Below are 16,705 nucleotides of genomic sequence, written 5' to 3' on the forward strand. Positions count from 1 at the left end.
TATTTAACAAGTTCTGAGGCCCTGTGCTTGTGCGGGCAGCATGCGAATTAAATCGTTCAGTCTAATCTCAGATTAACACGAACCAAATCCTTCAGCAAGGATGGTCCTGGGAGCCACCCCGGGACTTTGTCCCTTTGTCTGCGACGAAGGCAGGTCCTGCGGAAGACCCGACTGTCAGCCGGTGACACAGATGTCTGAGAGAGGATACAGGGGATGGTGTGTGGGGACCAAGGGGTTCTGGGGTCAGACGAGGCCCAGTAAGGGCTGTGCACCCCCTTTTCCAAGTGATAGAGCCAGAGGAGAGATGGGGAGAGGAGGGGTCTGGTCCGAAGCTCTAATCTGCTTCCATAGAGTCCAATCAGTGGGCAAGGCCAGAGCCATGGAAACCACACGGCCATTGCTTCGCATGCAAGGCCAGCTGCCAACCCTCACGACAGAGTCTGTGAACGTTCTGGGCTCCTCGACTGGCCCCAGCTGTTCCTGCACCCAGGATTCGGAGGAGAAAGCCGTAACGGGCTCAGCAACCCTGCTCGTGGCTCCTCTGCTGTCTGCCCGGCTCTCTTCTTGGCCTTGGTAGCTCAGCGCAGATGTCCCTTCCACCTAGTGACTTTGCTGGCCTCCAGCAGGGAAGGACCTCACCGCACCCCTCTGGGTACTTTGCTCCTGGGCTCCCTCCATTCTGGGGGTGCTGGGGAACAGGGGGCTTGGGTCGGGCACACAGCAGACCGCAGCAAAGGACTCTCCCTTGTCCTGTGAGATCAGCCCCACGCCCTCCCCATGAACCCTGCCTGGCCCAGCCAGGGTGCTCTCTTTGGAGCGTGTAGCTGCCTCTCACCTGCCCCTGCCCCTTTGTCCCTTTAGGGAAGGATCAAGCAATTGTCCTCCTGAGGGTGCTTTCCCTTCCCTGCTGTCCTCTCGTTCTCCATTCACCTTTATCCCCAGACACGCTTTAACCCGTTCACCTTGGCTGCGTGTGCACCAGAGAGCAGTGAGGGAGATCGGCCCACACCAGTGGCCTAACAGCCACTGTGTAGACAGCCACTGCCCAGGGTGGGTGAGGGGACCCGGTGGGGCTCCAGACCAAGCCCCGGGGAGTGCGGAGGGCACCACAGTGGCCCACCCAGCCCTTGGCCTGGCTGCCAGGCCCTAACGCAGGACTGCTTACAGAGAAGGTGACAGGGGGATCCTGGCGAAAGAGGATTATGGATGGAGATTACTGGTAAACACCCTTGTTGGAGGACACAGCGGGTATTATCCGTGCATTAGAGAAGGCTTCTGGGAGGGGAATGGAAGGCAGGCTTCTCTACCACAGGCACAGAAGGTTCTGGAAATCCTCACAGGTCGAGTCAGGCTGGCCCAGGTAGAGTAACCGATTCCAACCTCCCAACATTCCAGCTCCCTGTGTCTTCCCCAAAGCCCTGGCTTCCCCCAAATCTTGGCCCCTGGGTTCCCGCCGAAGGGTCTTGGCCACACATCTCTGAACTGGATCCTAGCTCACGGTCTCCAGCGCAGGAGTGTTCAGTACAGCTTCTGTGATGATGGAATGTTCTATGTTGTCCAACAGCGTAGCCACTCTTGTGCCACAAGGCCCCGAGATGAGGCTGGGGTGACTGAGGCACTAAGGCTTCCATTTCATTGAAGTTTATTCACCTAAATTTGAATCTGAATAGCCGCATGGGGCTAGTGGCCACCATGTTGGATAACTCAAGGCTGAGGAGACTTGGGAAGCTTTCTCCAGCCATCCTGGGAATGAGAAATGGCTCCCACTTTCAACAAGACAAAGCCAGTAGCAGACCTCTGGCTTCTGGGGACTCCATGCCTCTTGTGGGGATTGTCCCCAGAAAATAGTATAACTGGGTCTTCCAGAGAAGGAACTTCGCAGGAGCCTGAGGCTCCAGGGGCACGTTGCTCCTCTAAAGGTAAAAGGTCATGCATCCCCATCTTCAGACCCAGAGAATGAGCATACAAAATTAAGTGCAGTTGTGTTTGTTTGTTAAACATCCATTCTGTGGTTTCCATATGCCTGGGCCTTTGTCACTCCTTCCTGGCCTGCTGAGATATTTACAGCATGTGGGAATCTGTTTACTGAGCATCTGCTATGTGAACATCTCAGTGGAGAACTTTAGAAAGGCCCATGTACCTCAAGCTTTCCCAATCTGCTAGGCCAGCAGTCGGCAAGCTGGGACTCAACCCATACTTTTTTGGGGGGCCGGGGACTGGGGATCGAACTCAGGACCTTGAGCTTTCGAGTCAGGGACCAGAACCACTGAGCTAAATCCCCGGCCCTCCCAACCCGTACTTTTGAACAGCCCAAAAGCTCAATATGTTTTTTACATTTTTTAAGGGTTCAAAAATTCACAGAAAGAATAATATTCCTGACATGTGAGAATTGTGTAAAATTCAAATCTCTTGGGGACACAGCCACATCTGCTTGCTGTCGTTTAACAGCAGATTGGAGTAGTTGGGACAGAAGTCGCCTGATGCTGACCACGATGTGACGCAGGGGTGTGCAATGGCCCCAGCCAGACCCACCCCCAGGTGTGCACCACTGCCCACATCGATTCCTTTCCTGGGGGCTATTTCTGGGGACTGTCCAGAGGCTAGAGCAGGAGAGGGTCCTGGAGGGGACCTGAGGAACAGAGGCAGAGGGACAGTGGCCATCCTGGGAGGGCCACAGGTGCGGACAGGCCAAGGCGAGGGCCGCACCAGGCCTTTGGGCCACTCTGAGTCCACATCTCCTCAGGAAGATGTCAGCAACAGCATCAGCAGGGCCGAGCTTGTGGCCAGCAGAATTGTCGGGCCTCCATCTGTTCCTTCAGGGCCCCTGCAAGTACCAGGCTCAGCTCGGGCCACTTCAGAGGGGCTGGGCCCTGGAGGGGGCCAAGCTGGAGGTGGGAGGGAGAGTGGGGTGTGTGCATGAGAGAGGAAGACAGAGACACAGAGCCAAACAGGGAGATAAAGAAGCAGAGAATCCACCCTGTTGAAGAAGCATGGGAAAGGAAGTACTGGTTGAATCCCAATGTCCTGACCAATGAAACCCCCTGCCCTCTTCCTTGGCCCATTGTGGCTGTCGGTGCCCAGCCCTGGTAGACCCTCTCTGGCACACTGAGTCTGCTGTGGAGAAATCCACGAGGAGGGTGTACAGGGATGCTGCCCTCAGAAATGTCACTTGCTCCCTGGGAAGCATTTGATGTAAACTAAGGAAGCTCCAGATGGTGGTTGATTTCTCCTGTAATTTCATCTTTCTTTTTCTGTTAAAAACCAAAGAAAGCTCCATAGTGTCTGGATTAGTCACTTTCCCATCACTGGAACATAATACCAAACACCTGTAACTTGAAGGAGGAGAAGTTTAATTTGGCTCCTGGTTTCAAGGATTCAGTCCATGGTAGGCTGTCTTCAAGGCAGGAACATGGTGGAAGAGTGTTGTGGAGCAAAGGTGCTTGGTTCATAGTGGCCAGGAAGCAGAGCAGGGGGGCAGCACTGAGAAGAAAGGGCCATATACAGTATCCAAGGTCACCCCTCCATGATCCACCCAGACACACCCAGAAACGTGCTTTACAAATCCCTCAGGCAGCTCCCGAAACAATGAAATTAACAATTAAGCTCAACCACCACAATCTCATGAAAGTGATTCTGGGTATTTACAAGAAGAATCTTCCTGGCTTGGCCACCATGCTAACAGGCCTTAAGTCCCAACTGTGACTCAACTGAAAGTCACTTTGTTGAAGGGTGTCATTTTCCTGGATTCTTATGAATATTTGTTTCCTCTTCCCCTTCCTCTGTGTAGACATGGCTGAGGAAACCCAAGGCACACACTCCCACATGTCCTGCGTACACGCACACATACACACATGCGCAGCTGAATCCACAGATCGGGATGCAGCTCTCCCCTCAGCCCCATCACATAGAAAGCTCAGCCCAGGGATCCCCCAGGGGACCCCAGAGACTGATCAAAAGGAGCCAGGAGTTTGTACAATGCAAATCACTACAGACAAACTTGATTGCTTTTTTGATTAGTGGGTAAAGGGAATGGATTTGATACACTGCCTTGTGAAATATTGTGCAAATTAATCCCCAATTGGCTTGGTAATGACATTGTCATACAGACTGGAACCTGGTGGAAAGAGGGCGACCCAGGAGTTAGCAGACCGGGGATCAGGTCTGGGCTTTTGCAGTGATGGAAGGGGAAGACATGGTGAAGCCAGACTTCCTCTACCACGTTCTGGGGAAGGATCAGCAGGTTCACGCCCAGCCTGATCTGTCCCACTGAGGTGTCTCCTGAGAAGGAACCAGCCTGAGCAGACAGCCTCCCTGGGCTGCTGTCACCACCCGTACCACGACCGCCATGCCAGCCCCGGGCACTGCAACTCACGGGTTCTGGGTAGCACACCCTGATGTCTTCTGACCTCCCCAAAGTCACCAAGCAGAAACCTGGATCAGCCTCTCCTGTCTGTGTACCCCACGGGTTCCTGTCCCCAGGGATGGGACCCCAGTATCCCCACCTACCTGACAGAAAGCTGGGTGTCTTCCTGACACCGGGCTAATGTGTCCCTTCTTCTCCATCTTCACTGCCTGTGACATCACCTGTCCCCAGTGTGCTTTCAAGCTCCTCCAGGGTGGTCATTGTTCCCCGTGCCTTCTTGTCCTCCTGTCCCCTGGCCACACTGCTGTCCAGAGAGCTTCCAAAATGCAAACAAGACCATGACCCCTCCAGGGTGAGGAGCAAAGCCTCCTCCTTGCTGTGGCCCTTTGTGATCTGACCTTGTTGATCTCTCGTGTGCACTTTACACTCCAGTCCACTATCTTCACATTCCTCTAGTCTGGCCCATGCTCTGCCTCACTTCCTGCCCTCCACCACCAGCCTTCCCTGCTTCCGAAATGCCCTCTTCCCCTACTCTGGCCCCAGCCATCCGGCTCGTCGGTACACCCTTGGGGCCTCCTCTGATGCTCCTCTACCTGCTTCGGTGACAGCCACCGACACGGTCGCACATGCCCCGAGTCCAGGGACTGTCCACAGCACCCTACTGCCCATCAGCTGCGCACCCTCCCCGCCACCCCCGGGAAACGTTCTCATCTCATGGCCTGGCAGGGCCGGCAGCCTCGGAGCTGTGAGTGAGCCCCCCAAGCTGCCGCCCCTCTGGGAGCCTCTGGGGGTGTCCCCAGCTCACAGGAGAGACAACCCATGCTCTCCTTGAGCCTGAGGCTTAGCCCTCAGGTGGGAAACACAGAGCCGTTTTTCAGGACTGTCCTTTTGTGTGAGTCCCAAGTCCTCTGCCTGCAGGGTGCCACAAGCAAACCCGAACTACTTCATCTCTCGGGTCCCTCGGGGAGCAGGCGGCACAGAGCAGAGTCCTGGGGCTGCAAGGTGGGGGACACATTCCCCGGCTTCCTCCCAAAGCCTAGGACTTCCTACCTCGGAGCCCTGGCAGGAAGACAGATGGGGACAGAACCGGGGGTGACCCAGGGTGCTCAGCAAAGCCACTTGGACAGTCGGTGATGCCCCGGGGCTTCCAGAGGTCGTAAGCCCCTGGGATGCTTCCTCCCTCCTCCCCGGACGCCCTCCGTGGCCCTGCTGGTTGGGCCTCAGCCCCCGCCCTGCTTCCTCTCCTCTGCCTGCCTAAGATCCGCCTCTCATCTGATGAGACCAGACACAGGATCACCGCGGTGTTAGAGTAACAACATCTAAAAATAGAGCTCGGAAGTTCTGAGCCAGGCCGCAGGGCTCCTCTGATTGAAATGCATGAGCGGCGTCACCGTTTTTCTTTTCACCTCCCTTTGCTTATGGGACGATTTGAGCGCTTGCTGGGCTGGCAGCCAAACAGGCATTGGGTGTTCAGGGAGAGCAGCTCCCGCCGGCTGCTGCTTCTGTGCTTTCAGGGGCCGCCAGGGGTGTTGGTAACTCCTCAAGGACCCCCGATCCTGGGCTCCAGGAGGCTGGAGCCAGACCCAGACCAATCAGCCGGGAATCGGTAGAAACAACGCTGGAAACCAAGTGTGTTCCTTTGGGGTCTGTGGAGGGATAAACATGGGGAGGAGTAGCCCTCTCTCTCAAAGGGACAGGAGGAGCCACGCTCAGCAATCCATGGCAAAGAGCAGACAGAACTCACCGAGGGCTGGGGCTCACGGTAGACAGTGCTTCTGGAAAATGTCCAGACAAGAGTCTCTTTCGGCAAGGAGTGAGTTATCAAAAACAACAGCAAAATACAAAACCATAGAAACAAAATGCACTGTCTTACAAAGCAGCAAAGTCGGGGGAGAATATTGCCTTCTTAATAATAAACACATTTCGTGGGCAAGAATTGCAAGGGAATCGTTTAAATTAATTTCTGCTTTGTTTGTTTGGTTTGTACAGGCCTTAAATCCCAGCTGACAGTGATCTGTAAAAGTTCTAACATATTGGAAATCTGATTTCCTTACAGCCAAAATCCCAGAGTCCAAAATGATTTCTCTTTCAACTCTGCTAATCAGACAGGCAGGGCTCCAGTGGACATTGAGTGGAACCAAACGGCACTTGGTCTTTTTTGGTGGGGGAGAATAATATCTGGTGAAAGCTTCAGATGCAAGCTGCTGGCCGTTCCCCTGTGGAGGAACTGTGAGGTTTAAATGAACCAAGCGGCAGGGACAGGAAGGAGCCCTTTCCCCACTCCACGTCCTGCATGGCCCTGCTGGCTTTCCTTCTCTTTCCACCCCACCCTTCTGGGGTCTGTACGTGGGAGGCCAGGGCGACTCTGTAGCTGGAGGCTTTGGTCCTGGCTTTGCTGTGGACCCCGTCACTGGGCACCCTGGACATCCCTCTCTGAGTTGATGGCCGCCTGCAGCCGGGCCCTCTGTTTTTCCAGTTTGGTTTCTGGAAGGACCACATCAATTGTTACCCTTAAGCCCCTCCCCACCTCATCAGCCAGTCTGTGCTCCCAGTGCAGCCCCCAGAAGCAGGGCCGCAGTGCAGCCCACTCACCAGTCAGCTCCGCCTGCCTGGGTCACGGTGCAAGGCCCCTGAGCACTCTCCCACACAGCCACCGCACTCACCCTTCTGGAACCCAAGTTCCTGCCTACCTTTTCTTCCATCCCACCCTTCTATCTGTTTGCAAAACTTAAAAAGCAAATGCACAGATATGTGAATAAATAGTCATTCAAAAGCAAAATGTGGGACACCCTAAGTGCCGTCCCAGGCCTGTCCCTATCCGCCCTGGGCTCATGTCAGCTGGGGCTGTCTGTCCAGGAAAGACCTAGGATAGGTGTGTTTCATGTGTTTAAGCCATTCCGTAAGCTTCAATCCTTCCTGCACACCAAGGGACTCAGCCAGCTTATACCTGAGTGTCAGAGCTACTTCAGTGAAATGTACGTGCGGTGCACTTCCTGGTTCTTGGCTGTCCTGGACTCCCAGAGGCCCTTAGGTCCCCAGTGGGCAAGGCTCCAGCTGCTCATCCGCAGGTCCCCGCTGGTGTGGTGCTTCTGCAGCACTGTCCATGAACTCGAGTCTCAGGGTCTGGGTTGGCGGGCAGTGGCTCCGGCCCTGCTCCTTCCCATTGAGACATCTTCCTTCTCCCCGCTCCCCTTCCCTCTTTCCAACTGAATTCTCGTTTTTCCTCTCTCCCTAGTGCTTGTACGGCTGCTATGTCCATTCCTCCATCATCCCCACCTTTCACCGGAGGTGCTACTGGCTCCTTCAGGTAGGTGGCTGGGCCTGGATTCTTGCGACACGGCGCTCGGGAAGGGTCCGTGGCGGGTGCTGTGGGGGTGCGGGGCTCCCGCACAGTTCCTCAGCTGTGTGTGCAGGGCTGGCTCAGCGGCTGGCCTGGTCGTCGGGTGCCAGGCGAAGGACAGAGCTGGTGGTCTAGGTGCTTCTGGCTCCAAGGTCCTCAGTTTCCTTTGGATGAGGACAGGAGATGGATTGATTGGGCTGGGAAGGAGGAGCCTTGGCTCCTTGGGCAGGAGCTCGACAATGGATTGTTGATGTCTGCTGTGGAGGCGCCAGAGAGAGCAGTGATGATGAGGGTGTCTGCTGGGCTGATAGAAGGGTGACCTCTGCCTTGTGCTTGTACACAGTGTTGCTGAGCCGGGGGAGCGCTGTGGGGGTCCACCCAGTCTCTTGTCGGTGGGGGTCGTCCTGCCCAGGAGAAGGCGCTGCTGTCTGGGTGGGAAGTTCCGAGGGGTCCGTCCAGTCAGACTGAGCCTGGGTCCCTTTCTAAGCATGTCCTCTGATCCCGTGCACCTGGCACTGTCACCCCCGGCTCTTCCTACTGCCTGTCCCCAACAACAGCTGCCTGAGGGCCTTCCTGCCACGGTCCAAATTTCTGTGCCACCTTTGTCCAGGTTACTAAACCACTGGGCCTGGGTGGTTTGAGAATCTCTGACCCAAGGGAACTGGCAGATGGGGAAGCAAGACGCCCAGCATCGCAGCCTATGTGCAGAAGGAAAAGAGCCACATAAGCCACAGGGTCCAGAGAGGCCATGGGTCCCAGGGACATTGGCCTGGAGAGGCTCCCAGGGGCCCAGAGCCACCTGGAAGGGGACGCTGAGTCTGAGCTGGGTTGAGGTTCTCCACCCAGTGGCTACATGGGCTCCGGGCCTCCAGCCCTTTCCACTCCCCCAGCTCCCAGGAAGGAAGTCAGAGGTTCAGCAAGTCCATCAGCAGATGACCTTGTGAGGTTGTGCTGACTCACAAAGACCCTGCTTCCCCTACTCCGTGCCCAGGGGTCCAGGCTCTGTCTCCCGGGAGGTTGGTGTGGGAGCGGCTGGTTTTCTGATTGCTTCGATCTTCGTCCTTGGCAGAGGGAGTTCTAGCGTGGTTATGGGGTGCTCTGTGTGTGTCTCGTCAATAGGAATCACCCCAAAGGCATTTCACCATTGAGCAGCGGGTTTTCTCATCCGCTCGGGGCTGGAGCACGGTGGGCTCTCCACCTGGAAGATTCTTGGCGTGTCACACAGCATCCCCATTGCATCCGCAGGCTCCGATCCTGACTTCCAGAACCCCATGGGTCCCAAGCAGTCCACAGCTCTTGGAAACGCCTCCACCCCATCCCACCCCGCCTGGGGTTTGGCCTTGGCTCTTTTCCTTGCGGGTTTTCATGGTTCCTGCTCAGAACGCCTCTTCCACCTGTCCCGTCCGTCCCCAGCTGGCCCGGGCCCCTGCCCAGGCAGCGTCCCATTCCTGGCACTGGCTTCTGGGGACGCTGGACCTGCTCCTGCTGTGAGGCTCACCCTCTCCTCCAGGCCGGCTCCGCCCGCCTCCGCCTGCCTCGCCTCCTTCCACCTCCTTTCCTCTTCCATGTGTCCTTCTACTTCCACTAAACTTCCTTCCTGGAATCAGACACCACTGGGCAGAGTAAGGGTTGAGCTTGTGGCCCCTAACTATTCTGCTGGCAAGAAGGCCCTGGGCGCCCCCGCGCCCCCCCCACCCCAGCGCAGAAGCACCTACCATGATTCACACGCCTCTGGCTTGTCACCTTCCAGCTGGCTGGAAGCAGAGCCTCCCCAGAGGCCAGTAGCACAGGATCAGGTTTCTTTGCAGCTGATCTGGGGCCTCTATTTTCCCTTCCCATGGCAGGGGGACTTGTCACTCCACCTCCTCCTCTGTGTCCTTCAGCCTCGCTCTTGTTCCCGGGATCAGGTAACACAAAGAGAATGAATGTGCACAGGTGTGGGGCTCTGTCCCCCACCAGCCCAGGGAAGAGGGGATTCAGGAACCGAGGCCAAAGCAATTAGCGCTGTGCAGCGGGAGCCAGGAGCTGATGGCAGCCGGCAAAGCCCAGGGCACTTAGTCCCGGTGCTAATTACAACACCAGGGTAATAATGGCATGGTCAGGTTTCACCTCTCTGATATCAATAGGAAAGAAGCTGTGAGACACACACCTGGAACGAAATTGGCCCTCGTTTGTCTGACACCAGTGACCAAGGAAAGGGTCGGTGGGAGCAAAGGCATCAGGGTGGTGCCTGCAGTGGCAGCTGAGAGACTGCCAAGGACGCCATTCCGGGGTCCCTGAGAAGGAGCTGGGCGGGGTCTGGGCCGGCCGAGTCCTCACAGCCCACCACACACCAGCCTGTGGCACCTTCTAGAAAGGAGATAAAGGAGCCACCACCTGCAGCAGCCCCCCACTACCCCGCCACTGCCCAGCTCAGCTGCATCCTGGCCCATGGGCATGAGCAGGCGGCTGTCCTGACAGCCCTCAGCGATGTCACCCCAGGTCCCTCAGCAGGCAGGGGCTCCCGCCCTCACTGGCCTGAGTGCTGCTCTCCACCCGAGGGGCGCCCGGCTGCCCCTGACTCCCCGCTGTGTGCCCAGCACAGAGCCCTGGGAGTGCAGGGTGGGCACCGCGACTCTGGGAAGATGAGGACGAGGGCCAGCTGGCTTACTGTGGAAAAGGTGCTGCAGCTCCGCCTGGCTCTCCCTGCCACTTCCTCCCTTCCCCGGGCCTGTCTGCCCCTTGCTAATACACATCCTGTTTGGGTGTGAGTGGGCAGGCAGGGAGCAGCCCTTCAGTGTCGGTCCCAACCCTGTCGGCCTTCCGGTGCCTGAGGCCACTGCTGTGACCCTTGGGGATCCACTGGACAGCTCAGAGGTGCCAGGGCCTGGGCTCCAAGTGCCAGCCCAGCTGTGACCCAAAGACAGCCACCTCGGTGGGCAGCGGGCTCTGCCTCTGCCCACACCAGCCTCAGGGGCTCTCTGGGTCCCACTGGCAGGGCCCCGGCCATCATACCTTCTAGGTGGGTCACTGAGGCCCAGAGAGAGCAGGAGCAGGCCCAGGGTCACCCTGCTGTCAGAAGTGGGACAGAGCAGGGCCATGGCCGCCGCCTGATGTGGCCTTCACTGCCCCCACCAGGCCAGAGACGGTGCCAAGGGGCAAGGAAGCACCGGACAGGAAGGCTCGTCCTGTTTTGGGTTTCCCGATGGGGCTGGGTGGGCACCACAGCCCCGGGCTCACTGCCCGCTGCCCATCCTGCTGCACATGCTCCGCGCTCCCCCACTGGGGAGAACAGGTCCCTGTTTCAGGCCAGAATCCCAGCAGATTCTGGATGGCTTATTTGGAAACTATTTCTGTTTCTAATGAGTGTTTTTCTTTTTGGCCTTGTCCTCTGAAACGAGTAATGAATGTTTTCGGCACAAGTGAGGCGGGGGTGTGTCTGCGTGTCTGCCTTTCAGGGCGGTTTGGCTGCTGACTACAGTCTGCTTGGGCAGAGGCTGCCAGGGGCTCCTTCCCAGCCAACCTGGAAGCACACACAGAGGCCAGCAGGGCGTGAGGGAGCCTGGGGCCTGAGGGAGGATCTCAGGACACCACAGGGCCCCAGGGCACTGGAGAACAGCAGGCATTTGAACTCCAAGTTCCAGAACATTTGGGTACTAGGAGGAGCAATGGAATTTGAGTGGAAGGAGCTGGGTTCTAGTCCAGCCTGGTCTACTCTGAGCACCAGCAGCTCACTGCTGGGCACCTGCTCCCTGGATCTTTCACTACAAGCCCCCAGCCCCCGGGGAGGAGTCCCTCCCTCAGCACCCAGGCAGTGGAGAGCAGCACTCCAAGGTCACCCTGGCTGCTGTCTCCGCCTCTGCATGAGGGCACCATCATCACCCCTTTTCACAGACGAGGCAGCTGAGAGCCAGAAAGCTGGGCATCTTGCCCCAGGTCCCTGAAGTGGCCAGAAACTGGGACAGAAAGCTGCTGGGCCCTTAACCCGACTCCACTTCCTGCCTGTCCCTGAGCCCCGCTAGCCTGGCCGCGGACAGTGGGTGCAGGGGTGGGTGCCCTTGCTACCTATAGCAGGCACAGTGAGGCCAAGCCCAGGGCACTCGGGATCTGAGCCAAGCCAGCCAAGGTCAGGGGCTGAGTGCAGGGACCAGGTTGCGCTGGCTCCGGCAGGAATCGATGAACACCCAGGCTGGCCTCCTCCCCCCACTTGAACAGCAGGCATTTCAGGCAGGAAAGAAATAGCAGGGCTCCAAGGTAGCTCTCGGAGCCAGCAGGAGGAGGGCAGGGATGCAGGAGGTGCCGGGGAAGCAGCCCTGTTTCCATCGACCCCAGGCTGGTGAGGCTTGGTCCAGGCCGGTGGTGGCCACCTGTCCTGCAGCTGGAGCCTGCAGGGTTACCTGGGCTGGGATTTCCAGCTGACGCAGGTGCATCTGGCATCCCCAGTGCAGGGTCCACAGAGGGGCAGCTGCAGCTGGGCAGGCGGAACAGTGTAGGGGCTGGGAGGGGGCAGCAAGCCAGCCCTGTCACTCCTCAGAAGCCCCAAGAGCTCCCCGGCCTTGGCACTCCAGAGGCTTGCAGGGAATGGCCATGGCAGCTCTGCCCCAGCCACCCACCCTGACACCCTCAACCCGAGCTTGTCCTCTGGGAGCACTCCCCTCCTGCTTCGTCCTCTCAAGTGGCCACTGGGGCCTCCTTTAGGAAGGACAAGCCCTTCCTGCCCCCAAGAACTTCCCCAGTCAGCCGAGAGCAGGGATCCCATCTTGGGAAGGTGCTCAGATGCTGAAGATAGTGCCTCGGGCACTGTCGCCCGCAGAAGCGATTATCAGCTGTCTGACCTGGGTGGTTGGTCCAGCTTCTCTGACTCCCCGCTTCTCATCAGTGAAATGGGGACACTAAGACCTCCACTACACAGGGCTGCTGCAGGAATTAACACACAGTGAGTTCATGCCATGGATGGGAATGTGTGGCCAGACTCCCAGCGTGGGACAGGCACTCAGTAAAGGATGGCTCAGCACTGTCACACCAGGTGACCTTTGGTGACTTCGATGTCCCAGCAAAGCTTTTGTGACACCCCCAACCCCAAGCTTGAGCCCTCGGGGCCACACTAGAGCTTTTCATGATGATCACCCCTCAGCTGTCCCTGCAGGCTGAGTCCAGTTGGAGAATGACCACACGGGTGTCCTCCTCCTATCACCTGGGACTGCCCCACAGCCTTGGGAAGGGCCACCTGGGGCTGAGTTAGGCAGGAAGGGAGAGAGGGTGCATCGCTCCGTGCACCCTGGGTGGGCCTTCACCCACAGGCCATCCCCAAGATGCATAAAATAGCTTAACAGATGTAGTTTCTTTTTCTTTTTTCTCTTTCTTCCTGTTTTAAAAAGCAGAATATTATAGCTTCATAAAAAGATACCTGAGGCTTTTTGCTCAGTAACCACTTTTATGTTTCATCGGGGTGAGACAGACATGGCTGGCAGATAAAGCATTAGGAGCATGCTCCATGGGGCCCCGCGGCAGCACTCTGTCCCTGAGACGTGGCATTCGTTCCACAGGGCAGCGACCAAACGAGGAGTGTGGCCTGGAGCACAGGAGGCACTGCTGTCGGCTGGCTCCGCCCCAAAGGGGACATTTGACCTCGTGGGAGGGAAGCACGTTGGTGTCCAGGGGGTCCCTGACCCCTCTGCCCAGCTAAGCAGGGAGGAGAAGGTTCCCAGGCCAGCCAGACCGGAGAGACTGAGAGTCAGGGAGATGGGAGGTGGAGTCTGGTCCCACCTTGGAATGGGCCCCGCCAGGCCCCAGAGGCCGTGCTCAGCCTGCAGACCCACGGAGTGCCAGGGTCTGCTGTTCCTGTCACAAGCCCAGGGTTTCTCTGTCCCTGTACCCTTCGATCCCCCCAAAGTCTGGGTCAGTGTGGAGCCTCCGTTTATACCTTTGCCTGTGCGGGCACGGGAGTGGCCAGGCCCTGAGCATTGGGGTGGCCCCCTGATGAAACCTCTGGCATCAAAGTGGCTTCTGGCCCTAGACTTCCATGCCTAGTGGGCGGTACCCAAAGCCAGTCCGTGCGGTGAATCCAGAGGAGACAGGACGGGCCAGGTGACCAGGGGGCTTCCTGGAGGAAGGGCTGAGCCCAAGGCTGAAGGGTAGAAGGAATGGATGAGGTGTTCTTCCGTGACCCGTGACAGGAAGCAGGTGGCCATGTGCCCGCGATCGGGGTGGGGGGCTGGCAGGGCTGCTCGGGTACCCAGACTGCCTGGGAAGAAGCCCTTGGTCAAGTGTCCCGGGCTCCGCACCAGCCAGGACTTGGAGGAAAGTGTGGGGAGAGGCCTGGAATTCGCCCTCTCTGCTTTGGGCCCAGGGGAAAGCAGGAAGAAAGGGCCTGGTCAGAGCACACAGGTACAAAGCTGCTCTGAAAAGCTGGGTGTGGTGTGCATTACTACCCTCGAGAAGCTGAGGCAGGAGGGTCACTTGAACCCAGCAGTTCAAGGCCAGCCTGGGAAACATAACAAGACCCCATCTCTAAAAGCTAAAACCAGCAAAGGTGCTGTGACGTGGTCTCCATGGCTGACCAGGATAACAGCCATCGTCAGCATCACAAGAGGCACTGGGGGCCTTGGGCCCTTGTGCACTCTGCAGGCCCAGGAAAGCCAGTCCTATGTCACTGTCACCATGTGGAAATTCCGCTGGGAGCACTAAGGCCCCGCTGGTTCAGCCCTGAGCACTTGCAGGAGGACTCTGGCCCCAAACCAAGGAGCCACTCACCTTGCCAAGCCTCCAGCCAGCCCTGTGCTATCAATCATGGAGCAGGGCCAGGTCCCGGAGGAAGAGCGAGGGGCTGTAGGTAAGAGGCAGAGGAGGCTGTGACCCAGGGAGGGGAGCCTGTGCTGCACACAGGTTACCACCAGAGCTCCCTGAGCCCAGCGCATCTCCAAAGCCCTCTGCAGGGCTTTTCACCTGGGGCAGTTGGGAGCAGCAAACTACATGTAGCAAAGCCCTTCTGTGTCTGGGGAAGGGGCGAGTCTTGGGGAAGAGAGGATGAGGAGAGCATCAGACAGATAATTCTTGAGCTTCCTTCTTGTTCCGGCTTTATTCTAACTAGTGGTTTCCACATCTTTCTCCATTTAATGTCCCTTGAATAACGTGATGAGGAGATCAGGTAGACACCAGGAATTTACGGTGCTATGCAAAAAAATTGCTCCATTCCATTAAGATTTCAGGACCCTTGCCAAGGCTGCACGGCAGAGCGGGTAGTATTTCCTCCTTGACATCTTTGCTTGATTGCAATTTACGAGGCCAAGGCCACCGAGGTACCCACCTCAAGGCTCCAGAAAATATGGCAGGCCCCCAAATCAGCTATTATGCTGTCGGAGGGAAGTCCCTGGGTGTTTTCCGGAAGATTCCCTCATCTTGCTCCCTTATTCCCCCTTCCTGCGAGGACAGGGGACAGGGGATGGCCTGTGGGCTTTTACAGCAGGTCCCCTTGCAGTACGGCCACTCAGGTATGCCCTACCCGGCCTTCCCTGGAAGATTGCAGCACTTACTGCAAGGCCCTCTGGGACAGTGGACCCTCTGCTACCACCTGGTGGACGAGGCAGGTACTGAGCCTGGAGAGAGGGCCCAGGGCAAATCCTCCCGGTTCCCTGCTTAGGACCAGAACTGCTGTTTGAATTCAGCTATGGCTTTGCCAGCTGCAGAACTCTGATGAGTGGGTTCACCTCTGCGGATTTTATTTCTCTTTTGGTGAAACAGGCATAAAATACCTCCCTCCCTCTTGAGGTCATTGAGAGGATGAGTTGAGCTCAGATACACAAAGGACTTAGCATCATGCTCGGCGGCTGGTGGATGTCGCCATTCGGCCAGGACTATCCCCAGCGGCTGCTACTCCAGGGCTTGGATGCGTGCAGCAGCTGGGAGGGTCTCTCAGATGCGACTGTGCTCACAGGCCCTGTTCCCCAGTGTGCACCCCAGTCCTTAGCAGGAATCCGACGTAGGGTGGTTTATCTCCTGTGTCTCCCCACACAGGGCTCCTCTGCCCCCTGCGATATACCCAGCCTGTCCTGCAAGCCCTTCCCTGTCCTTCAGCCCGCGAGGGCTGGGCTGCCCAGCCTAGACTGGAAGACGGAGAGAGAATGGAGCTGTAGGGCTGTGGGCCTGCGGCTCCGTGGAGATGGGAAGTATTAATTAGGGTTATTATCCAGCATTTGTCAGTCTCTTAATCCTTAGGTCTGCAGAGAGGTTTGTGCCTCCATGGTGTGTATCATCAGCGTGGCTAAGCAATTGCTTTTAATACAAAAGCAGAACAATGGGCCATAGAGTTTGGTTACTATCTTTATTTATCAAGCCAAACAATTCCTGGGTCCCTTTCCAGAACATCCTTCAAAGATGAGGCGAATGCCAAAGCTGCTTAATTTCCCTCCTAGATGGCTTATAATGTGGGCTTTTGTTTAATTATCCTTTTCATGTAATCTTCCGCTGACATTCTGTCCTTAATATCCTAATCTTCTTTGGAGCAAAGGGGTAACTGTACTTTCCAAAGCAAAAGACAAAAGTTTGCCTCAAGGAAGTGCTTTCTATTTAGTCTCTGAAGGAACTCAAAGGGCCTGGAATGCAGTTCAGATGTGATTTGATAGAGTGAAAGAGAAAAGGGGAATCTTTGGTGGCATTCTCTCGGTGTGTGGGTGTGTGCATGCCATGCCGGGAGCTCATTCAGGCCTCAGCTGCAGACCACCTGTGATGCTGGTCCTCTTGGGCAGGTGAGAGACCCTGGCTAAGCAAGGAGGTCCCACGGTGTGGTGTCATCTCTGCTTTCACCCCTGGTAATGGTTCTGTGGCCCCTGAGATGCAGGTATCCCCAAGTGAGGCGCACACCATGCATTCCAGACTCGTGGCAAATGGTTTTAGCTCAGCAGGTGTGCACAGGTATGCACAGGTATTCAGAGGTGCACAAAGGTATATACAAGTGTACATAGGTGTACACAGGTATGCATAGGTATACACGGGCATATACACACAGGTATATACAAATATACATA

The 16,705-nt window shown here is 56.9% G+C and overlaps 1 protein-coding gene and 1 long non-coding RNA gene across 16 annotated transcripts in view; one reads left to right on the forward strand and one right to left on the reverse strand.

Annotated features, from left to right (window-relative positions):
* The window catches only part of Camta1 (calmodulin binding transcription activator 1), a 777,226-nt gene that overhangs the window by 557,567 nt on the left and 202,954 nt on the right, over positions 1-16,705 (forward strand). For 13 of the 15 annotated variants that reach the window (XM_021243596.2, XM_021243595.2, XM_021243599.2 and 10 more), the window contains one exon: positions 7,599-7,670. The exons of the other annotated variants lie outside the window; for them this stretch is intronic. In XM_021243596.2, the coding sequence (XP_021099255.1) occupies positions 7,599-7,670 (72 nt within the window). The remainder of the gene's footprint in view (positions 1-7,598; positions 7,671-16,705) is intronic. 15 annotated transcript variants of the gene reach the window in all.
* Positions 1,633-7,159, reverse strand: LOC147827366 (uncharacterized). The gene is made up of 3 exons (XR_015452479.1): positions 5,414-7,159; positions 4,507-4,679; positions 1,633-3,480 (listed from the first exon to the last, which is right to left on the reverse strand). It is a non-coding gene; the product is annotated as an uncharacterized LOC147827366 (long non-coding RNA).

This window comes from Heterocephalus glaber, unplaced genomic scaffold, assembly GCF_053883595.1.
Source record: "Heterocephalus glaber isolate CG9 unplaced genomic scaffold, H.glaber_assembly_v1.0 deba00001447, whole genome shotgun sequence".
NCBI classification, from domain to species: Eukaryota; Metazoa; Chordata; class Mammalia; order Rodentia; family Bathyergidae; genus Heterocephalus; species Heterocephalus glaber.